Source organism: Ambystoma mexicanum, chromosome 10, assembly GCF_040938575.1.
Source record: "Ambystoma mexicanum isolate Mex_15411 chromosome 10, UKY_AmexF1_1, whole genome shotgun sequence".
Classification (NCBI taxonomy): domain Eukaryota; kingdom Metazoa; phylum Chordata; class Amphibia; order Caudata; family Ambystomatidae; genus Ambystoma; species Ambystoma mexicanum.
The window spans coordinates 1,512,420,803-1,512,446,475 of NC_090932.1; the positions used below are offsets into that span (position 1 = coordinate 1,512,420,803).

The window sequence follows — 25,673 nt, forward strand, 5'->3', positions numbered from 1 at the left end:
GGAGTGTTTTCCTGATGGTCTGGCCTTCTCTGAATCTTTCGATGCCTGGCGCCGAGATTCGGGGGTGTGTAGGATGGCTTCTGTATCTTTAGAGTGAGAACGTCGAGACTCGGAGGCAGATGTGGAACGAACTGCCGGAGCCGACCGTAAGCATGCAGCTTGGGGGTGGAGGTTGGATTCGTCTTCTGATGACCATACCTCTGTGACTTTGGGGAGCGAGGCACTCTTGGAAATTGTGGACCTTTGCCGTGTGTCGTGAGGCGATCTCGACCTGGAACGCCCAGAGGACACTGACTCTGTGGGCCGCTCTCTACGTGCCTCCTTCTTCCGAGCACTTGGCACGCGTGTCGAATCTCGACTGGGGTTAGTGTGTTTAGGTGTAGTGGTATGGGTAGCGCTCGTGTCGCCGGGTGTGTTCCCCATAATTGCCCCACCGGACAATCCTCAGAGGTCGGGGACTAGCGCTTAGGTGTCTTTCGACACCCCTGTGTCCTCGCCGTCCGAAACGGCGGCGTTGCTGCCATCACTGAAGGATCCCACCGCTTCCATGGCCTTGAGCTGCCTGGCATGATGGGCCCAACATTTAGTGGAGCGGTCCTTTAGTGTCTTAGCCATAAAGAGCTTACACGCTCTGCAGTTAGCTTCGGGTGGTCCCTCGGCAAACAGAGATTACAGATGGCATGTTTGTCAACCTAAGGAAACTTGCGCTTGCACTTGGGGCAAAATTTAAATGGAGTACTCTCCATATGTTACCTAATGGCAGCGGGCGAGTGTGTGTAGGAAATAAAGCGAGTGTGATTATGTCCACCCCCCACTCTCCCTACTTGTAGGGCTGAGGCCAGCGGCCTTCCAAGGTACGGGCCGAGGCCTTCCGAGGCCCAAAGTCCGTTGTGCAGTCTCAACAGTTGTTCGTTCTTTGGACCGGCGTCGATTTTAGATCTCTCAACGTGGGATTGGAAGAACAGGGATTTTTAGCTAAATTATTAACAAATGGCAAAAAGCTAGGGAACTCCGCAACAATGCTTCCGACAAGTATGGCGGAAAAAAACAATCTGAGGGTCCCTACACGCGTGAGGGACCATGGGTACAGTGGACGTCACACTAGGGATAGTATTACTGGCACGCCCTATGTCGACGCCCATTTTCGAGTTTCGAAAAACAAACTGCAATACTTCACGGCTTCCACTAGATGTCTTCCTATGCACAGCATGTGATCTAAGCAGATTCCACAAGCCTCAGAAAAATGTATATATTTTATTTACATTTGAATCTTTAAAGTGTGCCGTACTGTAATAAATTAGTGTTATTTTGTATTGCCCTGTTTAGGTCCATTTATTTGCTATTTCTGATGTGTTAACTGTACTACACAACGGTACCAACTACCTCCTTGGCTCAGCTTTGCTGCTTGGTATAGGCTATTTAAGTGAGTTGTTTAGCTCAAATGGGGTTGTGAAAGCCTTGCTAAAACCCTTGGTTGCTACTCCAGGTAGTGACTTTGAAAAGCCATGTCCTCGCACAGTTGAAAACCAAAGATTATAGTGGACGATGTGCACAATATAAGACTACCTACTGTTCTTCAAGAGGGTTCAGTCCATGATCGTGTTACCACATGTATTTCAACTGAAGCAACAGATGCCCAAATCCCACCCTCTGGAAAGCGTAACCAATCCCATAATCAATAGGCTTGCATTTCACATTTTTCGTCCCACCTCCTCACAATGATTTACTTCCGATCCTCAAGCCCATGGTGGAGGATCATGGAGGAGGAGACATGGTGTAGCGGTTAAGTTGTTCACTACACAACCAGAAAACTGGGGTTCTCTTCATAACGTGCCCAGTTAAGCAAACTGTGTTAAAGGGGTGTGGTTTGGAGCACCAGCAATGCAGACGCTTCACTGAGTGCTCTGTGTAAGCTCTGATCCGCCAGCAACATCTAACTGGAGTCGAGCTGCCTAACTATAAAAAGTGTCACGCTCACCTGGTCTCCACGGGGGCATGCTCGTGTGCGTAGGGTGTTGTCTGTCCTGATGCTGCTCTGCTTGGCTGGTGATGCTAGCTTGCGTCTCCCCTTAGTCCTTGCTTCAGGAGATGTTAGCCTGCAAGTCAAAACAAGATATTAGCTACTGAAGAGAGCTGGTCAGTGGTTTCACCGCATTCCGGTCTATCCTTCACTTCTTCTGGCTCACCTCTGTGTTTTAATGGGCAAGCTCTCCGTCCTGCACACTCTGGCAGGGGCGCGGTTCACAGTCTTTCCTGGATCGAGTTACGTCACTGATCCGAAGGAAGTTGCTGAAGTAGAAGGCCCGGGAGTAAGCAGGTAAGTCTCTATTCCAATAACTGCTTGGAATGACTGCCTTTAAGTCTTTCTGTTCAAGATAACCAATGTCTGTTATTGTTGTACAGGTGCGGCGTTAGGCGACCTTCGGATGATGGATGACCCTCCTGACATTGATGCTCAGGATTCCTGCCGGTAAGTATAGCGCTGTGCTGGGCGCGCAAATGTTTGCCTCTGTAGCTTTCCTTTGCTACGTGCGACTAACCCGTTTGTCCTTTTCTGTTCAGCAGGTATGGCGCGAGTCCAGGAAGAATAGAAGATCCGTGTGGCGGTGTCGAGCTGCAGCGCGTGGCTGAATGAAGAACTGTCCGATGAAGTTCCTGGAGCGGGCGATCAGGTGAGTAGCTACCCGAGAGGGTGCTTTTCGTTCTGCTCTGCAGATGCGGCGGTCCGTGGGGAAAGCAGGAGATGAGATCTGGATGTACTGCAGGTAAGGACTTCAATGCTTAAATAACTCCTGTTATTCTCTGTTCGCAGGTGCCAATGGATGGAAGACTCTGGACGGGCGTGGCAGAAGGAAGCAAGAACTGATCTGACACGGTGAGCGTTACGCTGCAGGAGTGCAGAATAACGCGAAGCGTGTTCAGATTGTTGGGTGCGGTTTAAATAGCCTTGCAAGTAGTTCCAAGAAAATAGTCCTCTTCTCCGTAGCCCTTCTCTCATGTAAAGTAGTTCCAGGCCACACCCTGAACTGGATGGCTCAGCCTCTCAGAGCCAAGTTAATTGACCATGTAACTAACACCTCCATGAGCCGGGCGCCAGCTGCGCCAGGACTGCGTCCAGGTGAGCCTGGCTGGGGCCTGATAAGCCCCCAAAGGAGGCAAAGTTCGGGATGGCCCCACCAGTTTCAGGGTTTTGTGTGCCTGCACCATGACAGCACCCCCCCCCCTCAACCCCCCGTAATGGCTGAACCACTCATTGGTCCTGGTTTGTTTGGGTGATTACGGTGGAACCTTTTCAATAACCGTGGAGCATGTACATTCTCGCTAGGTTCCCATGATCTTTTATGCAGTCCGTACCCTTTCCAGTCTATCAAGTAAATGAGTTTTGATTTGGTGATTTTTGAGTCCAGAATCTCTTTAACCTCGAACTCAGGTTCTCCGTTCACTGTGACCGGTTTCGGTGGTTTCACAACTCGTGTTCCAGGTTACACCGGTTTCAAAAGTGAGACGTGGAACACTGGATGAATTTTCATGTGCGGGGGTAAGTCCAATTTCATAGCCACTGGATTGATTATGGCCTTGATGGTATACGGACACAAATATCTGGGATTGAAGGTACGAGGCCCTTTAACGGGTATGTGCTTTGACGCCAACCAGACTTCCTCTCCAACCTGATAACTTGGAGCTTCACTTCTATGTGCGTCGGCTGATTTCTTGTACCTTTCTTTAGCCTGCCTTAGATGATCTGTTGCTTGTTTGAAGGCTTGGGAGATGGTAGAGTGCAAACTTTTCACAGCTGGCATTTCCAGAAGTTGTGGCGGGTCAAGGTTGGAAGTTTGTGGGTGTAACCCCTAGATTGTATAGAAGGGACTTTGACTTGTGCTGGAATGGAGTGAGTTGTTATAGGCATACTCGGTGATCCATAAAACATCCTTCCAGCTGCCTTCAGTTTGATGTAACATGCACCTGATTTATTGCTTCAAGGTCTGGTTTGTTCTCTCTGTTTGACCATCGGTTTGGGGATGGTGACTGGTGGAAAGTCTTACGTCGATTTGAGCTAACTCGCAACACTTCTTCCAGAAGCGTGAGATAAACTGGCTGCCATGGTCGGAGATCAGAATGGAAGGGAATCCATGAATTCGGACAATCTGTTCCCGAAATTCTTTAGCCAGAATTGAAGCTGAGGGTAGTCCTTTTAACGGGATGAAGTGGGCCATTTTTTAAAACAAATCCACCACTACTAAAATTGTGTTGAATCCGTTACTCGGAGGAAGGTCTGTTATGAAATCAAGAGATAATTTATGCCAAGGTGTTGGTGGAATGTCTAATGGCTGAAGCAGGCCTGGCGATTTTTTTTTGGGCCTTGTTTTGAGCGCAAACTCCACAGGATAGCACAAACTGCTTGATGTCCTTATGCCATGTTGGCCACCAAAATTGTCGTTTGACCTTGGCCTCAGTTTATGTAATTCCAGGATGAACTTCTACTAATGAGTCATGGTAATGTGAGATTACTTTTTCCTGAAGTTCTCTGCTTGGTAGATAGAGACGTCCTCGAAAATAGGGTAGTTGATTAGTGACCGAATGGTGAGGACTTTTGGTCGGCCAATCCTTTAGGGTGTTGGAATCCATGAGATGAGAGATACTCTCTTGAACGTCTTCTAATGTTAGAAACGTAGTAATCCCAAGAATCTTCTCACCAGGAATGATAGGCACTGGGTCGGGATTGGCGTTTTCCTCGTCTACTCCTATACGGGACAGTGCGTCTGCTTTGCCATTTGGACAGCCAGGTCGGTAGGTAATTACAAAGTCAAACTCCGCAAAAAATAAAGCCCATCGGAGTTGATGAGATGATTGGGCTTTTGCCACCTTCAAGTACTGTAAATTGCGATGATCGGTAATTACTGTGATGGTGTGTCTAGCTCCGAGGAGGTAATGTCGCCATGCTTTGAAGGCCGTCTTGATGGCTAACAGTTCCTTGTCCGTAATCGCATAGTTCAGCTCGGGAGCTGTAAATTTCCGTGACCAAAAGGCTACTGGGTGCAGTTGACCCGTTTCGGGATCCCTTTGTGAAAGGACTGTGCCCATTGCCAAACTGGAAGCATCCGTTTCGACCACGTACGGTAGATCTGGACGAGGGTGTTTCAAGATCGGGGCTGAGATGAATCTTTGTTTTAGTTCCTGGAAGGCTTTCTCAGCTTCTTCGGACCATTGAAAATGCTTGTTTTTGCGCAACAGAGTGGTGATGGGGTGCACTAGTTGCGAGAATCCTGGAATGAAGCGCCGATAGAAGTTTGCAAATCCGAGCATACTCTGTACTCCTTTAATCGAGGTTGGCGACGGCCAGTTGAGAATGGCATCCACCTTTCGTGAATCCACGCGCACACCATGAGGGGTTAGAACAAATCCGAGGAACTCAACCTCAGTAACATGGAAAAAACATTTCTCCAACTTTGCAAATAGCTTGTGTTGTCGAAGTTTGTCCAAAACTGCTCGGACATGTTGCACATGTTCTTGCTCTGAACGGGAGTATACCAGAATGTCGTCGATGTATACTACGACATACACATCAATCATTTCTCGCAAAACATTGTTCATGAAATATTGGAACGCCGCTGGGGCGTTGCATAGGCCAAAAGGCATCACCTGGTATTCAAATAGCCCGTATTTGGTGCGGAAAGCGGTCTTCCATTCGTCCCCTTTCGTGATCCGCACCAGGTGGTAAGCTCCGCGGAGGTCTAACTTGGTGTAAATCCGAGCATCTTTAACTTGATCCAATAAGTCAGAAATCAGAGGCAACGGGTAACGGTTTTTAACAATGACCTGATTCAATGCGCGGTAGTCGATGCAAGTCCTAAGGTCACCTTCCGTTTTAGGCATGAAGAATAACGGTGAGGCCGCCGGGGACTTGGATGGGCGGATGAAACCGTTAGCCAGATACTGGTCTAAATATTTTCTCAAATGCAGGTTCTTTGGTTCTGTGAGAGCATAGATTCGACCGCACGGAATCAGTGCTCCTGGTAATAGGTTGATCTGGCAGTCATACGACCTGTGAGGGGGCAGTGTGTTGGCTTGATCCTTTTGGAATACATCCCGATAGTCTTGATATACCAGAGGTAGCGAGTTGGTTAGTTTCATGATCGTTGTCACTCCAGTGACCAAAGGTCCTTTAGTTGGATAACAAGTCTGAACACAGTAGACTGAGAAGGTCAGCCTCTTGGCACGCCAGTCTATGCAAGGATTGTGTGATTCCAACCATGGCATACCCAGAATTATCTGAAATTGTGGGGCCTTGATTATATCAAACCTTATGGTTTCCCGATGACCGTCTTGGCACAAAAGAGTCATCTCAGCCATAGAGTGTGTTACCGGACCCGAAGCTATTTCAGTTCCGTCGACTGTGGTGACTAAGTCTGTTGTTGCCTTTTCGCAAAGGGAAAGGTTCATCCTTGAAGCCAATTCTTGATCCATATAATTTCCAATGGCTCCACTGTCGATGTATGCTCTGAGTGCATGCATTTTAGACGGTTGCTGGTGGTTTATAAGGACCATAGGCAAAACTAGGTGCGAGGTCTCGGAGTCCTTTTCGCTCGGCAAGCGGACCTCTACGTCTGCCGGGCAGAGACGTTTTCCGGCTCAGGCTCTGTTTCAACTTTACCGGCGACTCCTACTGCCTTTTTGGTTGGCTTCACTGGGCATTCTCTGAGAAAGTGGCTGGCTGAACCATAATATAAACACAACTGTTGTTGTCTTCTCCTATCCCTTTCGGCCTTGGTTAACGGCCCCCGTACTCCCCCGATTTGCATGGGTTCTGACACATCGGTGGTCCGGGAGGCATTTTCCTTGGGGCGCACGAATACTCTAGAATCAATTCTAGCACGATCTGCCTTACGGTTCTGCAGTCTGTGATCTAGCTGGACTACCAAGTCTATATACTCAGCACAGTCCCTGGGCGGGTTCACCACTTGAGCTAAAACGTCCTTTAACTCTCCTCTGAGACCACAGTAAAAAAGCGTTCTCTTGTCGTCCGGCCAATCAGTTTCCACAACCAGTCTGTTGAAGGTCGCGATGTATGTTAACAAATCCTGATTGCCCTGACGCAAAGACAAGAGCTCATTATCTAATGCCTGACCTTGACAATGCTGGGCAAACAGCTTCTCCATATCCAATTGAAATCTTTGGAAGTCTTGCAAAATGGGATCATCCCGACTGACCAGCGGTACAGACCAGTCAGCAGCACTGCTGCTAAGATATGAAAGTACAAAAGCCACTTTGGACTGGTCGTTTGGAAAGGCTCCAGGCCTGCATAGAAAATGTAGACGGCACTGGTTCATAAACACATCATACCTTTTCGGATCCCCACCGAATAGTTCTGGGGGTGCCAAGGGTACAGCTCCTGGGAGGACCACCTGAACCGGATTGCTTGATGCTGGGGGTACCGCTGACCCCACCCCGGGTAGCGGCATCTGCCCTGCCTGTGACTGGAGCAGCTGTCTGGCGAGATCGTCGGTGCGCTCCTTGGCTACAATCAGTTCTCTTCATAAGGCATTGGTTTCCTGTCTAGCCGAATGGACCTCTGCCCTGAGTTCCCCCAAAAGCTGAGCTAGCTGATCAGTTTCTGAGGTTTCCATGACGCCCAGGTAGAGAATTTTGTGTAGGCTTTGCGTTCTGTCACGCTCACCTGGTCTCCACGGGGGTGTGCTCGTGTGCATAGGGTGTTGTCTGTCCTGATGCTGCTCTGCTTGGCTGGTGATGCTAGCTTGCGTGTCCCCTTAGTCCTTTCTTCAGGAGATGTTAGCCTGCAAGTCGAAACAAGATATTTTTTTTTTTGGTTTTTTTTTAATTTTATTGGTTAATCTTATTTAAACCTTAAACATTGTTTTCCTTACTCCATCAATAAGGTCATTATTCCTTTCTTAAAATCCTCTTCTATCAATAAGAACCAGTCCAGTAGCACGTTCCCTCAGTTACCTTTTTTTCCATCGTTACATTGCTCCAGGATTTGTTTTGCCAAAGTAATTGATTGATTATTTACATAAGTCTACTCCTAGATTTGTCTCAAAGTCCGGACCCTTCTTCCTCCTGATTCAAATTTAATGTTTCGACAACTTTTAGTGCATCGAGGGTTTTGCCAATCTTCTCAACAGTCAGGAGTCGTTCCCAGTAGTCTTCTTCTGTCTCCTCAGTAATATTCCTTATATAGCTGCCCATATAGATCTCTCTTTTCCATTTTAATGCTGGGCAGACTAACATAACATGCCTGATCGTTTCCAGTTGGTCTTTGAGTTTGCAGAACCTGCAATATGCTGCTGATTTTTCAATTTGCCTCCTTTTCCATTTTACTTCTCTGCAGTGCCAGATGTTAAGTCTGCAGCGCAGCAGCAGGTCCCGGGAATGCTTAGATGGAAATTTCAACAGGTACGGAGGTAGCATGTTCAAGCCTTTTTTTTTTTTTTTCTTTTTACCCCACACGATGTTATAACATAGATTTCTTTTCAATCTTTGTTCCTGGGTTTCCTCCCAGTCCTTTTCCCGGATTACTCCTTTTGCTTTATCCGGATTATTTTTAAGGGTATCTTCCAGGAGGTTTACTTGTTCCATGCAAGCTTTGCATCTTCTTTTCCAGTTATTAAGCATCTTGTCTTCATTCCCTGTATCCGTCTGTACTAGAATTTCAAATGGCTTTGATGGTATGTCCAGGATGCACTTTCTACACAGAGATAGAGATTTCCAAAGTGCGACTGAGGCCACCGATTGGAGTCTAAGCTCCATTCTTATGAGTTCCATTGGTAATGAAGTTGGTAGTCGCAGGATCTTACGCCAGAAGTACGCCTCGCAGAGATTCCAAACTTCCCATTTTAGGGCTAAGAGTGCCTCAGCACCATAGGTGATGACAGCCACCACTTTCTGCTTGAAAAAGGTTACAATCGGGGTTAAAGAAAACTTCCCATATCTGCAATGTAGGCAAATCCCTTCATTTGTCAGGGCCACTAGTTTTTCCCGGATCAGAGCATAATGAGCCTGTTCGTTGCAGTTTTTGTTAATCATTATTGCCAGGTACAGTGTCGTTTCCACTTCCTCCAGTTTTTCATTTTCCACTGACCATGTCTCAGTTTTTCCTGCCAATTTTCTTCCCATGCCAGATTTCAAGGTTAAGATCATAGATTTCTTGACGTTCATCTTCATGCTATTTTCTTTTAGATATTTATTGAAGGTCTCAATCCGTCTTTGTAGGCCTATTGGTGTTTGGTCTATAAATACAGCGTCATCGGCATATAGCATCCACGGTATCTCTTTTCCATTTATTTTCGGCGGGAATTCACAAATCTGGTCTTGGGCCGTTTTCATATCGGCCATGTATAGCACAAAGAGGAACAGAGCTACTGCACAGCCCTGTTTGATTCCTCTGAAGGTTCTGATCCTCCTAGAAAGCCCTCCATTGCTTGTAATTTGAACCTTGATTGAAGTGTCAGTATATAGTGTTTTAATGGCTTCCAGTAAGTCCTTTGGGCAACCCCAGTTCCTCATTTTTGACCACAGACGTTCTCTATTAATTCCATCGAAGGCTTGTTCGAGGTCAATAAAAGCTAGGAAAAGTTTTTTTTCCCAGCTAATGTATTTGCCTTCAACAGGTTAATCAGAAACAGATTCAAGGAGGTGCCAACTCCACTAACAAAGGCTGTCTGTCTTTCATCTAAGATTTTGGCCTCGGAAGCCCATTTTTTGAGGTCTCTTAGTAGAAGTGATGCAAATAGTTTGCCAATGGAATCTAGAAGCGCTATTGGCCTATAGTTCCTGGGGATTTCCCGGTCCCCCTTCTTGTATATCGGTACTATACAAGCCTCCGTCCATGTGGCTGGAATTTGTTGTTTTCATGATTTGTTGAAATAGGACATATATTAGATCAGTCCAGTTCTCCCAATTTTCTTTCAAAAATGTATTGGAGATACCATCTGGGCCAGCTGCTCTAGAGGGACTAAGTTTATTTATTAAGATTCGGATGTCATCTTTATCAAAGTCCAGGGCCCAGGGGGTCGTGTCGGGAGTCTCTTTTGTGATTTTTCCCTGGATTTCACCTTCATAGAGAGCAGTGTAATGTTGGAACCATTTCTCTTCTGAGACTTGATTAATACTTACGGCCGATAGATTGAGGTCTCTGTCGTCGAGTAAGTCCCATGTACCTCTTGCGTTGTTAGTAGATATTGCGGCTAGCATTTTTTCGGCATCCCTTTGCATTCTTAGGTAGCTAGTTTGTCGCAACCTGTTCTTATAGGTTTGTTGACTTTTCCTCAGAAGTTCCTCTCTTTCTGTACTGGTATTCTTTTTTATGAGTCTCTGTTCTGATCTATATTGTTTCCTCCTAGCCCCTAGCTGTTCATCATAAGCATGTTTTTTCTTAATGTGCTTACTTTGGGTAGGGTTATACTTGAGCTCATAGGCTTCCAGAAGCCATTTGTAATCAACCAGCTCTTCATTTTTGGTTATAGCTTCTTTATATCCTTGTACTAGGTTTGGGATTGCCTGAGTTTTTATTCTTAAGCGATTTCTTCCCTATGAAACCTCAGTTTCCATTGATCTTTCGCTCTCTCCGTTAGTTCTTATTTCCCAGGCGAGTTTGGTGGCTAACAGACAATGATCACTGCTGGTTTGTTTTATTATTGTAAAGGATTTTATCCTCTCCAACGTGTTCCCTCCAACAAAGCAGTAATCTAGGCATGCTCCTGATTTCCCACTGTGCCAAGTGTTAGCCCCCTGCAGATCTCCCTTTGTCTGTCCATTTAACATGTTCATCTCACGGATTCTCATTTCCTTCATCCATGTTTTTTCTTTTCCTAGTAGATGTTCTATTACTTTGATTTTACCATCTTTGTCCAGCAGTTTGATGTTTAGGTCGCCATTTAATAATATCAGCTGGTCATTTTCCTCAGTCATTGATTTATCAATTACATCCATGATTGATTTTAGAAAGATCGCCTGTCCTGGCATATTCTCACTCCAGTAGATGTTAATCAAGATCATTTGTTTCGGGCCTTTCGAGTCTTCCGCTTCAGATGTTACTTTGAGCATTTGTACATATGGGTTTGGTGTTAGATGTTCTAATACTTTTAGTGGGCATTCCAGTTTCTTTAGTATCATGAGACCTCCAAATGGTCTTCCCTTGGGTCCCTTTCTAGCCGGGTTGGTATAGACTTCATAGCCCTCGCATACTGGAGGTTCACGCAACCATGATTCCTATATTGAAATAAGGTCATATTTTGCCAAGAAGCAGCTGTCATTTGAGAGCAGGTGTTTGAATCCTCTTGTGTTCCACGAAGCACAGAGGATCGACTTCTGCTCGTTCTCCTTACTCTATTGTTTCTTCTTAGAATTCAAGGCATTTGCCATCCATGACCAATCCTTTCCCTGGCTGTCTGCCTTAGTTGGCTTACTCTTTGTCCTCTTTGGGTTTTCAGAATTGTCCACTGTGAACCTCAGGGTTTTCAGTGTCTCCTTACTTCTTTTAGTTGTTAAAGGGTTTTCTTTGTGGTTTTCTTCCTCTTCTTTACCTTTTTCATTCTTTTCCTTCCGTGTTTCAGCATCTGGTCTATTTTTTATGTACTTTTTCCCAGTGTCTGTAACTCTAGTTCTTACTGAAATCTCCTCCTTTGTTTCTTTTCTTTGTCTCGTTTGAGCTTTTTCTTTTATTCGCCTAGAGTCATCACCCAGATCCTCCAACAGGAACCCCCTTTTTTTTCGAATATCAGTTGCCTCCAAGAGTTTCCGTTTTATCTTCTTGGACGTCAAGTGTAAGATGACTTGGTCCAACCTCTGTTCCCTTGGGAATTCGACTATTTTTATATCCTCAGTCGATATCATCCGTGGTGGTAGGACTTGGTTACATAGCCCCTATTTAATATCACCCTTCTTGGTCCATTTACCGCCGTTTCTAGTTTTAGATAACATCCTTTAAATAAAATGGATTTCTTTGGTGGTGATGTTAGCGGTATCACTTCCCCTTTCTTAGCTTCAGTATGCTTTTTTTTCCTTTATCATTTATTTGTTTAAGTCGGGGCTGTCCTGGGTCTTTCGTTCTATCCTCCCTTTATTCACCTGTTCTTTTCTTTTTTGTTCCAACGTCTTAAATTTGGTGGATTCCTGGTCTGAATCCCATTCACTTTCAAATGGTCCCGGTCGTCTTCCTATTCTTGGGCACTTTTTTTATGGGACGTCAGCTTCTTATCATCCTTAGAGTTTTCAGTTGGGTCTACTGTATCCCAGTTGTCTATGGTTTGCAATTCCGATACACTGATACTGTCCCTGTCTTCATCCTTACTGTCGTTTTCCAACAGCTCAATAAGATCGCTAAGATTTGCTGGCTACTCCTGATCATCCCGGTTTTCCTCTATTGTCACATTTTCTAGATCTTTTCTCTCCTCGGTCTCTATAGAGTCATTCATATTCAGTTCTCTTCTAGATTTCTTAGCACACTGTGTATTGTTTCTTCTGGGTGGAGTTCTTAGATTCCTCGGAAAAGCTCTTGAGCCATTTACTTTACGTTTAAGGGATTCATTTTTAGGTTTTTTCCCCTTTTCATTCGGTATTCTTATGATCTCCTTCCCATTTTGGTGGGTGAAGTCCTTCAACGTAGCCCCTGAAAAATATCGCAAAGGAGGATAGTTCTGACTGCGCTGAGATCAGTTGTTTGGTTGGAATGCCTTTATCCTTTCTCTTTGTCCTGGACGGGATCAGAATCACATCGTCCAGATGTTGCTCTTTTTGTTTAGGGGGGACGGGTACACCCTGTTTCAATTTCATTGGACCATTTCCTTCTTTGGGTTTTGTATCAGTCCAATCCCCCTCGTTCTTTTGGCTTTTATGTTTATGGACACTTCTCATCCATTTGCAGTCCTCCAGGACTGCTTCCATCAGCAGGGATTTATCGGTCGCATCTCGCCTAGCTAAATCACTAAGGCGAGATTGCCAAATTTGGGTTAATTCTGCTTCTTTGTTTACTCGTTTATTTAAGCTCTGCAGAGATGAAGTCATTTGAGTGTGTGTCTCTTTTATTTGAGTATTGCTGATGGTCACCTCTTGGACAGAGTCTTTAATTGCCTCGTAGAGCTTTAAAAAGGGGGCCATTGTGATGGTTAGTGAAGCCATAACCACTTTTTCAATATGCTCCATGTCTTTTTCTCTTTCAATTTTACAGACCTCGGTTATTACCCGTAAGATTTGTTTGTTCCATGATTCTCCTGAAGGCCAGTTTGCATCTTCCGATATTAAAGGGCTGGTTATGTTTCTTCCTGTTTGTTCCTTCCCCACTGCTGCTTTTGTCGTGTGGTCTTCCAGAATATCAGCTGGTAAGATTGAGTTTCTCTCATCCAAGGCTGGCGTTTGGGTCCCCTTCCTTTCTGTCTTATTCCCCCAATATTTGATTGGAGGTGTGGTAGGATCCTCAACCAAAGAGAAAGAGATCCCTTTGGCTTGTTCTTTATCCAGAGCGGTCATTCTCTCATTTATCAGACAAAAGCTCTTTCTTTTTTCTCTTTCGATTTTATCCGTCAGTATGGAAATGTCTTGCAAGATTTAATTTGCAAGACATGAATTGCCCAGGCTTACTGGCGCAATATCTGATGCTCCATTGGTATTCATTCTTCCTAATGGAATCGCCCTCCCCATGTGGGGCCTGGTATGTTCAGCATCATACCCAACAGTATTGATTACTTTATTTGCTTCATCGAGGGGATTTATAGATCGACTCCCTTTTCCCTTTAGGGGCTTTGTAGCCAGTGGACTTTTCTTCGTTATGGGGCTAGCCTTATCTTCCCTATACGGTTGGAAAATGTCTATAGTATCTTGGACTATCTTTGTTGGCGCTCTATAATCTGTCTTCTCACTCAGGTTGATGGACTTCTGTAGAACTTCCTCCATTCGTCCCAGTTCGATCACATCCCATTGGTCTCCTCGGTCCCATGATGCTTCTAATAATTGATGGTCATTTGTGATGCTATCCATACCGCAGCTAGGCTCTAGTGTCAGTTGCCTTGATGTTTCATTTAGACTCGTGGCCATTCTTGCCTCAGACATCAATTCACTTAGGTCCGCCCTTTCCACATCGTGAGACGGTGTGGTCAATTGTGGATTCTCCACTATTTCACCTGCCTTCTTGTTTCGGGGGAGTTTATCTTCTCTAAGAATGTCTAGAGACAGACCTGTTCTATTCAAAACCTCCATCTCCCCCACTGCAAGGCGTGTTACAATGACCTCACCCTCAGTTTGTAGGTTCCTCTGGTTGTTTAAAGTCTCTTCAAGTGGGTTGGCAGACACTAGACTGAGCTTCTTTGGTCGTGCGTCGGTTCCCTGCACTAGGATAGGGTCCTCACTTAGTGCTATTTCATTGGAATCACTAATAGTTTTTTCAGGCACTTTCTCCTTGCAAGTAGGCTCAGTAGCCATCTCAGCCAGTACAGCTATTGTAGGAGCTAGGGGCAGTTTTATGCTTTCTCTTGCCGTGGGGATAGTATACGCCATGGGTAGTTCAGGAGAATTTGGGGCCAATCACAGATTGTCACCTTTTTCTACTAACTGCGGTTGGTTTGATATTTCCATATCAGGCTGACTAGCTCCCACTAATAGACTTTTTCGTTTTTTTGTACAGAATGGTAAGCGACTCTGTTTTAGCGTAGCAGTTCTTGAAGTTTGCTCCAGACTCCCATTCACCTCCGGGAGTGAAGCAAATCTTTGCCTTACCTGCAGGCGGGTTCTTAATCCAGTCCCTTGTAGATCCCTTGATGCTGGGGTTGATTTCATGTTATCAAGGGCCTCTTCGTTGTGCTTTGTCACATTGACTTCCGGCAGCCAACAATTTAGAGGTCCCTGCAAAGCCACAGTAAGCAGCCAAACAGCTTAACAGCTGACACAATCCTCTGTAACGATGCACTTTGCGTGCCGGGCTTAGCGCCGCAAGGGTGTCTGGGTGGTGATTTTATTTCACTTCCTGTAGGCGTGGTAAGGGGCGGGCAGGGGGTGGAGCCAACCAGTGCAACGGCGCACGCTCCTGCACCGCGTCCTCCTCAGCAGCAAGCCGCGTGTCCCACAAGACCTCCAAAGTCCTCCGTAGGCTGGCAGATTAACAGAGGGCAAGTGAGGGGGGTCGCAGCCACAGCTTAACAGCTGACACAATCCTCTGTAACAATGCCCTTTGCGCGCGGGGCTTAGCGCCGCAAGGGTGTCTGGGTGGTGATTTTATTTCACTTCCTGTAGGCGTGGTAAGCGGCGGGCAGGGGGCGGAGCCAACCAGCGCAACAGCGCATGCTCCTGCACCGCGTCCTCCTCAGCAGCAAGCCGCGTGTCCCACAACACCTCCAAAGGCCTCCGTAGGCTGGCAGATTAACAGAGGGCAGGTGAGGGGGGTCTCAGCCACAGCTTAACAGCTGACACAATCCTCTGTAACGATGCCCTTTGCACGCCGGGCTAACAAGATATTAGCTACCGAAGAGAGCTGGTCAGTGGTTTCACCTCCTTCCGGTCTATCCTTCACTTCTTCTGGCTCACCTCTGTGTTTTAATGGGCGAGCTCTCCGTCCTGCACACTCTGGCAGGGGCGCGGTTCACAGTCTTTCCTGGATCGAGTTTCGTCACTGATCCAAAGGAAGTTGCTGAAGTAGAAGGCCCGGGAGTAAGCAGGTAAGTCTGTATTCCAATAACTGCTTGGAATGACTGCCTTTAAGTCTTTCTGTTCAAGATAACTAATGTCCGTTATTGTCTTACAGGTGCGCCGTTAGGCGACCTTCGGATGATGGATGACCCTCCTGACATTGATGCTCAGTATAGCGCTGTGCTGGGCACGCAAATGTTCGCCTCTGTAGCTTTCCTTTGCTACGTGCGACTAACCGGTTTGTCCTTTTCTGTTCAGCAGGTACGGCGCGAGTCCAGGAAGAAGAATAGAAGATCTGTGTGGCGGTGTCTAGCTGCGGCGCACGGCTGAGTGAAGAACTGTCCGATGAAGTTCCTGGAGCGGGCCGATCAGGTGAGTAGCTACCCGAGAGGGTGCTTTTCGTTCTGCTCTGCAGATGCGGCTGTCCCTGGGAAAGCAGGAGATGAGATCTGGATGTACTGCAGGTAAGGACTTCGATGCTTAAATAACTCCTGTTATTCTCTGTTCGCAGGTGCCGATGGATGGAAGACTCTGGACGGGCGTGGCAGAAGGAAGCAAGAACTGAGCTGACACGGTGAGCGTTACGCTGCAGGAGTGCAGAATAACGCAAAGCGTGTTCAGATTGTTGGGTGCGGTTTAAATAGCCTTGCAAGTAGTTCCAAGAAAATAGTCCTCTTCTCCATAGCCCTTCTCTCAGGTAAAGTAGTTCCAGGCCACACCCTGAACTGAATGGCTCAGCCTCTCAGAGCCAAGTTAATGGACCATGTAACTAACACCACCATGAGCCTGGCACCAGCGGCGCCAGGACTGAGTCCAGGTGAGCCTGGCTGGGGCCTGATAAGCTCCCAAGGGGGCCAAAGTCCAGGATGGCCCCACCAGTTTCAGGGTTTTGGGTGCCTGCACCATGACAAACAGGGACAGAGAAAGCGGAATTCCTATGGAACAAGATGCACTAATTACAGGAAAAATCGGCGCTCGCATGATCAATCGAGGACAGCAGGAACTCGCGCCCACCGACAGCTCACAAGATGGCAAACACCACATGAAGTGAGGAAGGAGACGCAGACCAGGCAGGGGGAGGCAGCAAACATCAACGCAGATGGCCCGCGGGGAACGCAGAACCCCCGCTCCTACCCCAACCCAAGGTGGCAGTGAACGGAGCACAAAGGCAGAACCTGAGGAGGCGGGCAGAGCCATAAGCAGCGAAGCCTCTGAGAAGGGACACAAGTGCCGGCACACAACAACACAGAGGAGGCGGCGGTACACCATACAGCAGGAATGCTGCACCCAGCAACTCTCACAAGAATCAAGTGCAGAGCCCCCTATCCCTCCTCCCCCCAGCCTACAATGTTCGCCCGGAGCGTTAAAGACAGCCCTCCCCCCTCTCAAACTTCCCCAAGGGATACATGTGAAGGGGTAGCCTCAAGCCACACGGCTCAGTTGGCTGAACTACAAGAGGAAATTCCAGGCCCTGGAGGAGATAAACGAAAACAATGCTCAAACAAGAGGACATCGAAAACAGAGCCCGCAGAAACAAGGTACGAATTTGAGGGATACCAACAGCAATCACAGATCAGGCCCTACAAGCATATAAGGGGAAACCTCTTCCAAACACTCCTCCCAGACTGTGATAAATCCATGCTGCTCCTAGACTGCACTCATAGGCTGCGCAGCTGTAGAGGACACCCCTTGATGGCCCCCCCGGATGTAATCACTCGGGTCCACTTCTTCTCTGCAAAGCAAGAGATTATGACCGGCAGCCGTATGCAGGGAGACCTAACCCATCAGGGGGCTCCAATACAAATGTATCAAGACCTGGCATCTGCTACAGTACAAAGACATAAAGCCCTTCAACCCCTGGCAACATTCCTTCAAGACTGGTAAATAAAATACTGCTGACTTTTGCCATCAACCCTCCAATTCACCTTCGAAGGCCAACTACACACGATCAACTCACTGGAGGAGGCTGAGGACATACTAACAGGAGAGCCCCCGACCCCGGATGAAGATCTCACAAATTCATCTCCCCTTAGGAGGTCCAAGAGAAGCCCCGAAATCCCAGCGAAACTCCTGGGCCAGTGTGGCACGATGAGGGAAAACAAAACACTCACCCCCGAAATCGTGAGCAATCTCCTCCGGCTCACCGGCAGAAACCAGACTACTAATAATCACAGTAGGACTAGCTCTGGCTCCCCAAGACGAAACAACGAAAAGCTCTGAACTTGCATGGTTTACTGCAGCCTAGAAAGTGCACCCACGCAGTGGCCCGCTGGCCGACAGGCCCAATTGGAACATTGTTGTTACTGCTTGTTATTTGGTTATAGTTGTTACAAGTACACAAATGTTAAAACCCCGGATGCAACAGGAAAACATGAAGACTACAGTTTCAAATGGCAACCGAAAACCACCAGAACCCAGCGCCCCTTCGCTCAACAGATAAGTCCGGCCCACAGGATGACACCCTGCCCCACCAAAAACTCTGCTTTGTAACCCTCAACGACAGAGGCCTAAATGCGGCCAGCCAACCTAAATCAATTTGATGCCTCAAAGACGCGACAGGCTCAATTATTTTCCCCCATGAGACCCACCTGGTCCCGACCGACTTCGGTGCAGAGCTTTCCCGAAACAATACCTGGTGTCCAGCGGCTCCAAGAAAGGGGGCATAGCGATCTTACTGGCGAAAGGCATCCTGTTTGTTGAATTGGAAGTCCTCAAAAGCCATGAAGGCTGTTACATCGCTATTAAAGACAAGCTGTTTGGCCAACTTTACACCTTAGTCTCGGTCTATGCACCCAACGAAAAACAAAAAGTCTTCTACCTTGATTTAGAAACTAATCTCCTTCCCTTCCTTGAAGGCCACATAATGATAGGAGGGGATTTCAATGGCGTCCCAGACCCATTGACTGATAAATCTCATCAACCGGCATCAAGAGACTTGAAAATTGCCCTGGGCCTGCTGCCTCTTTAAATCCTTAGTTGTGGTAGACTCCTGTAGAGTCTTACACCCAAACACAAAGGACTTTACCTTCTACTCACATGTGCACCATACCTCCTCTCGCATTGACCTTTTACTTGCCAGTCCCCAACCTCTCTCCTACACAGGTGAGATGCTAATAGGCGTGAAGATAATCTCCGACCACGCTCCTATAATCCTAACAACTCGAATACATAATCCAGGCAACCACCTCCACCCCCCCGACAGGGACGTCCACCAAAATGCCAGGGGTAGCGGAAGTGACATCAGTGACCCTTGACCCCTGATGACATCACAGGAAATTATGTCATTTGACCCCATCCCGAAGTGATATCGCGGGTAGCGATGGAACACAACCTTTCACCTGTTGACAAAACAGGAATTGGCATCACATAGCATTGTACACTACGAAAAATATGGTTACAATATCACTATAATGTGATGAACATTTCATACAAGAATGGATCGCCATATGTATCGTTAAGATCAGTGTGTATAGGCCCATATTACCAAATAACTGTGAATGCAAGCAGATGTCCATGACCAAATGATAATGATGTGTTATTATATAGCACTTACACTTAAGCGCTTTATATAGAAAAACTATCCACCCAATATCACCCAACCTGTGTTGGTACTCATTTATTGACCTCAGAAGGATGAAAGGCTGGGTTGAGGGATTTAAGAACAGAATAAATCAGTGACTCACCCCCTGAAGTGTGCCTGATATAAACCTCTAATTAGTCTAGCAATTATTGTATAGAATTCACATTATTTGGTATTCCTATTCTTTCTTATTTAGGGTCAGTGCTGAAAGTGTTAGACTTGTGGCCCTCCTGTTATTATTTTTCTTCTTTTTTTTAAGGGGCTGAACAAGAAAGCCAGCCACTCCAAAAGTAGAGAGCCACATGGTGCCACATGGCCAGCCACATGGTGCTGGCCACAGCCCAGGAGCTTGAATTACAAAAAAATTAAATAATACTAAAAAATGTTTTTATAGAGGTCACAAGGGAGACCACAGAGGTCGCAGGGGAGACCTTAGAGGTCGCAGTTGTGACCTCTGGCGACCCCTAAATGACGTCCCTGCCCCCCCGACCCTGAGACCCCAGTGGTCCCTCTATGACCCTCTGCTGAATGACATGGCACTTCGAGACGCCCTAACTAAAGCCATCCACAACTATTTTAAGGAAAACCCTGTCGGCCCCACTACAAGTGCCACGAGATGGGAAGCAATGAAAGCGGTCATTAGGGGAGAGCTAATAGCCCACACAGCAGCCTACACGAAACACAGCTTAAAGCTACGAGTATCACTAGAAAAAGACATAGCAATAACGGACGCAAGCCACAAAAAAGGTTGGTCACCCAAAGCAGCTTGAGCCTTATGGATCACCCGGAGCAAACTCAAAGCACACTATATAGAAGAAACAGTACAAACCCTCATTAAAACTAAACAAAGCTATGCTGCCAACGGCAACAAAGCCAACAAATTCCTAGTGAGTAAATTGGCGAGAACTCACACATGAAATCAAATCGTAGGCCTGAATGACACAAAGGGAGAGACCCAGGAGGGTCTCGGGGGGATAGCTCTGGGGCAACGTGCTCGCCTTGGAAGCAAGATGACACAGAGCAACACAGGTTCGATCCCTGGGTCCGGGCTTAGAAACCTCTCGGTATTAAGCACGTTATAAATAACCAATCATATTATATCATACCCAATACTCGGAAGAAGCCAAGCTACAACTAGCAACGGCACATCTAATTAACACTATGACTACCACGTCCAGATCAGCAGAGCAGCGGAACAGTATATTGCGCAGCGCTCCCTTCCCCGCCTCTCAGAGACAGACAGACAATCCCTGAACCTACCAATCTCCAACGAAGAAGTGGAAGCCGTGATAGAATCCCTGAAACCCAGAGGCCCAGGTTCTGATGGTTTCTCGTCCAGGTCCTATAAACACTTCAAGTCCTCCCTCATAGGACCATTAACAGAGCTCCTGAACTCATTTCGTGAGATGGGCACGACAACCCCTTCCATGCAGGAATCGACCACCATCCTTCTGTTAAAACCTGCAAAGGACCTGAGAGACTGTACCCCTTACAGACCCATCTCGTTCTGACCAAACAGGATTTATAATGGGGCGAAGCACTGGAGACAACATTCGGCGGGCACTCAATTTAGTAGAAGTGGTATCGACAACACCACGAAATGGCGCTACTTTCCTTGGATGCAACTAAAGCGTTTGACAAAGTGGATTGGTCGTTCATGCGGCGGGTCCTTGAGGCGTTCCAATTCGGCCCTCATTTCCGCAAAATAATACTAGCCAATTACAGATCCCCGAAAACAGCCGCTCTTCCCTACCAGAGACTCTAGCTGAACTGAATTTGTTTGAGCAGGTAGTAGACTTCACCATTAACTATGCTAAATTAGGGGCCTTGGGGGTGGGAATGACCTACAACAAAATAAACAACCTCCGCCAGACATACCCACTGAAATGGAGCACAAAAGCCATAAAAAATCTGGGGATTCAAATCACACCAACCCCTAAAAGCCTCTACGCTGCAAACTTCCCCTGCCTGTTCAGAGACCTAGAGGCAGACTTCGACAGATGGACGGGCCAGGAAATCTCGCTGCTTGGAAGAATCACGGCATGCAAAATGAACCTCTTACCTAGATTTCTATATGTATGCTTGTCTCTGCCAGTGGCGATCCCCTTAAAACCGCTTCTGCATCTACAAAAACAAATTTCCCGATTTAATGGAAAAAAGGCAAGGCACGAATTCCGCAGAAGATGATGATGGGAGAGGCTAAGTGGGGTGGGATGGGATGGGAGTATCAAACCTCTGCAATTACTATGCAGCGGCACAACTGATAAACACTCTGGCATTTCGCAACGGCATGTGCCGCGAACGCCGCGGCTGAGCCGAGCTGCAGACTTTTGCACAGCACAGCACACAAGAGGCAGGTCAGCAGTGCAGTACTGCCGCAACAACAGAGCAAGACCAGCCCACACACAGATACGGCACTCTCAAGCACATGAAGGTTGCAGTGATTCGAGGACTGTGGCTGCTTTGAGCGTTTTGGACTACACATGCGTCCCTCTCCACTGGTCAACACTTCAGGGAGACAACCTGGGAGACCAGTTGCACACAGGCTTTTACCAGTGATTGATGACCCTGGATGCAGCATTCCATAGCGCATCCTTTCTATGCCAGTCTGCTAAAGGTGGTCCCGCTACTTGCAATCTTCCGGCCTGGAGGCATGCAACTCAAAGAGAGTTTCAACTAGATTTTTGTGGGGCTGTTCAATTGCCCTGAAGAAGGCGGCTACTATGATGGAAAAATAAGCGATCCCTCTTACTCAGTCTCAAGACGGATGGTACTGCCGCCGAAACGTCAAGCTTACACGAGGGGGAACTATTAGCCCAATGCCAGGGCCTTCTTTTGACTTTTTAATGAGATTCAGACACCATCAGGTGGTTTGACCATATTTTACCCCCGACGACGTTAATGCTAGGTGCAAAACTAAGAGGTGTATTTACTATATATGTTTTTCTTTCAGTTTATGTTGTAAATTTGTCTTTCTTCTTTAACCACACTAGTTCTCAGACTAGAATAAGACTGATGCTGTTCCTCTGTCCAAAATACACCAATCTATGTTTTCCTTTACAGTCCAGCAATGTTTTTCACAGGCAGGTGGTTTCTAAGGAAATTTCATTTTTTGTCCTAAATACAATTAAGCTTATTTTATGAAACAGCCCCCTCTATGTGTGTGTGGTTTTTCTTCCTTGACAATTGAATGGGCAATTAACCGTGGGATATATTCCTTGAGTTAAAGTTGGAAGGTTCCCCAATATAACTAAAATGGCTTGCTCCCTTTGAGGAAGCACTTGGTTGAGCCTATTAGTAGCAGCACTACCCCTTTTGTTTTTTGTTTACTATTTATGCCTGAGTCTGCTACTCCTCACCACGGGCATTCCGAAAACATTCTTTGATGTCAACACTCTGGCATGGTCAGTGCCGACCCACACCCTGAAGTGGGTGATCATCGAACAAGCCCGGTGTCCCCCCCACCTCCACACCCCTACTGAGCTTCCTTTTATACATCTCGGGGCTTGAGAACTTGGGACTGCGGAAGAAACAAATCCCCAGCGGGCTGGGCCCAAGCTCACCAGTTCTCTAGAACCCAGACTTCACCCCAGGCCTCAAGAACTGGAGTCAGTGGGGTGGGTTGGTGGGGGGAACAGGGTCCGGGGGCTGAAAACAATTTTGCAACTGTTCCAGAATGGTACTCCCTTAACCATTGAGAAATGTAAAATCAAGTTTGCCCTAACAGAAACAGACAGATTCAAGCGCAAATCCATCACTCACTGGATTACCCAACCAAGGGTTTAACAGGAAGCGACAAGAGCGCCCCACCCCATAGAATTATCACTACAGGAGGGCTCCAGAGAAGGACTCATGAAAAGGCTTAATAAATTACTACAGGAGGCCATGCTGAACGCATGCCCTTCGTACATGGCCAAATGGTAAACGGCCAACAACACACAGAGGAGCAAGGGAAATTAAGCCCACACATAGCGATTCCTCATACAGGTTAATAACCTTTAACAACAAACAACAATGCTATGGGGCAAGCCACACTGTTGTCCAACGGGTATGATCCACCAAAACACTGGTTAGATTAGACTGATGCCTATATCAAAACTGGAGGCAAACATCAAAATATAACAATTTTTATTCATATTAGTACAATATTAAAACATAAAAATACATGTACATAAACAATGACATCTATTTCATTTCTGGTCATGTGAACAGTTTATCTAGTAACAGACAGTTTAACACCATAGAAGCATTTCAATTGCTGCTTTCTTTTATTTTTCAGAAAAAAGTGACTCGTGCTGTGCAAAAGTTAATATAATAAAACACATTAAGCACTCCATTCACACTTGCTCATATCACACTCATACCAATTCATTCTTCAACACCATCCCTGAAAACGTATCTGGGCCATCCCATAGAGGATCAAACCTGGATTGACATTTGTTCTAGGAACAGCACAGCCACCAGGTGCGTCACTAACAGAGTGCGCTCTTAAGCTGCTGCTCCATCGTTGGTACTACCCTCCGGAACTCTTCCATCGCTTCAAAAGCTACCGAGACCCAAGTTCTGGAGACAATGTGGAGCGCAAGTAACATACCTCCACATGTGGTGGGAATGCCCAGTGGCAAGATCATTCTGGAAAGAAGCGCTCCGGACTATCGAATCCATCACATACTGCAAACTACCAATGGACCCGGAGGTGATCCTACTGGGGACCCCGCTGACAGAGTGTTATCCAAGGAAGGGGTCAACAGCGAGATTACTTGCTCAACTACTACCAGCAGCGAAAGTCACTCTAGCCCGGAAATGGAAAACAAGCAAAGGCCCCCTGCTATGGCTGTGGTGGATGATGGTCTGGGACATCTTGGTGGCAGAGAAGGTGACAGAAGCGAAAGAAGGAGCGTTCCACCGCTTTACAGACTGTTGGTCCCCCATTCTGGAATATGACCGGGATTTCCCGGCTCTCACCTGCCAACCACAAGTGGCGAAACTATTTGTACGCCCTGAATGAAAACCCCGAAGTCCCCGGCATCCTCCCGAACCAGCCCTGATTTAGGATCTAGACCAGCAGACAAGGAACAGTGGGAAAATTACAGGAACTGGGGTCGTGAATCAGTTGTTGTGTATTACGGCTATTTCTTTGACATAAAAACATATAATTACTCTGTTGCAACCGGTTTAAATAAACTTGTCCAAAAGAAAAAGCAAACTGCAATGCTGGGCAAACCACTTAATCTCCCTCTACCTCCATTCCCTTGTAGGCATCACTTGAATCACACAAAAGGTTAATCGATTAGGAACTACATATAAAGAACTGGACATGCATATGTGCTTTGCATTAATAAGGAAGTACTTCACGGATTGCAGGGAAGGCAAATAATATGAAAAACATGGGTTTAAAACACTCCTGTACAATACAAAAAAATGCAGAGTTTAAATGTTATAACTGTAAAAAAGCGAGTTGTTAATGTGCGTTTGTCACAAAAAATGCAGATTTTCTCTGAATTTAACTTACTGCTCTGATTCAAGCACATAGTAGTCACATTGACGTTTACATTCACTTTATTTAGTTTATTCATCTCCCAGATGAATGTATAAGTGGCTCCCAACGTCACATTCACACATGAATTCACGGGTACAACATCACCTGCAAAGAAAAAGACATTTTCAAACTTTGCAATGCTTTACGTGGGTGGTGGCAAAGGTGAAATTGGAAGCAAGGCGCACAGCATGGTTTGACTGGCACTGAATTATAATTGATACCTTCAATTCTTTCAAAACTCAATGCTATCTGCAACAGAGCAAAGGACTCATGTGGAGCATCGACGGACCAGAGGAAAGACGTTAGAGCCCCTCTTTAACAAAGTACTATCTCCCTTCTCAGCTCTTCTAATAATATCAAGTCGAGAGCAGGGAGGAGTGGGGGTGGAGTATGTGTGTAAGATGGTTTTAGGAGGTTTGTGTGATTTTAGAGAAATTCTTTGTACGGTTGCTGAGGTTTGAATCATGGGCAGTGGATATTGGTAATCCGATTTTGATGCGGAGGGCTGTGTGGCCATGCATGGTGTTTGATAAATGATCATTCTTAATTTTTTTTAATTTTTTATTTGTTCATGGTTTGTCATAAACCTTTACAAAATATACACAAAATGGAAAGATTAAAACACAAAAAGAAAAATGAACCATTAAAATTTCACACAATCACAGCATATAGACAATGAAACAGATATCCAAAAACAGAGAATGTCTAACTTAAATCACATACTGTTTTTAAAAAGGAAATTACACGAATAAACAACGTCAATGAATATCCCTTTCTAATTCTATACCATATATAATTAGGATCATTGCTAAAACTATCGTCAAATAAGTCTGCAAAATATTCAGTTCTTTGTTTGACCAAATCAGGACATTTCAGCATAATATGTTCTAGAGTCTCGTCTGTTTCACACACCTTACAGAAACG

General features: G+C 46.2%; 1 protein-coding gene across 1 annotated transcript in view; it reads right to left on the reverse strand.

Annotated features, from left to right (window-relative positions):
* The window catches only part of TCTN2 (tectonic family member 2), a 794,052-nt gene that overhangs the window by 221,523 nt on the left and 546,856 nt on the right, over positions 1–25,673 (reverse strand). Inside the window, exon 10 of the mRNA XM_069619693.1 lies at positions 24,723–24,854. Within this exon, the coding sequence (XP_069475794.1) occupies positions 24,723–24,854 (132 nt within the window). The remainder of the gene's footprint in view (positions 1–24,722; positions 24,855–25,673) is intronic.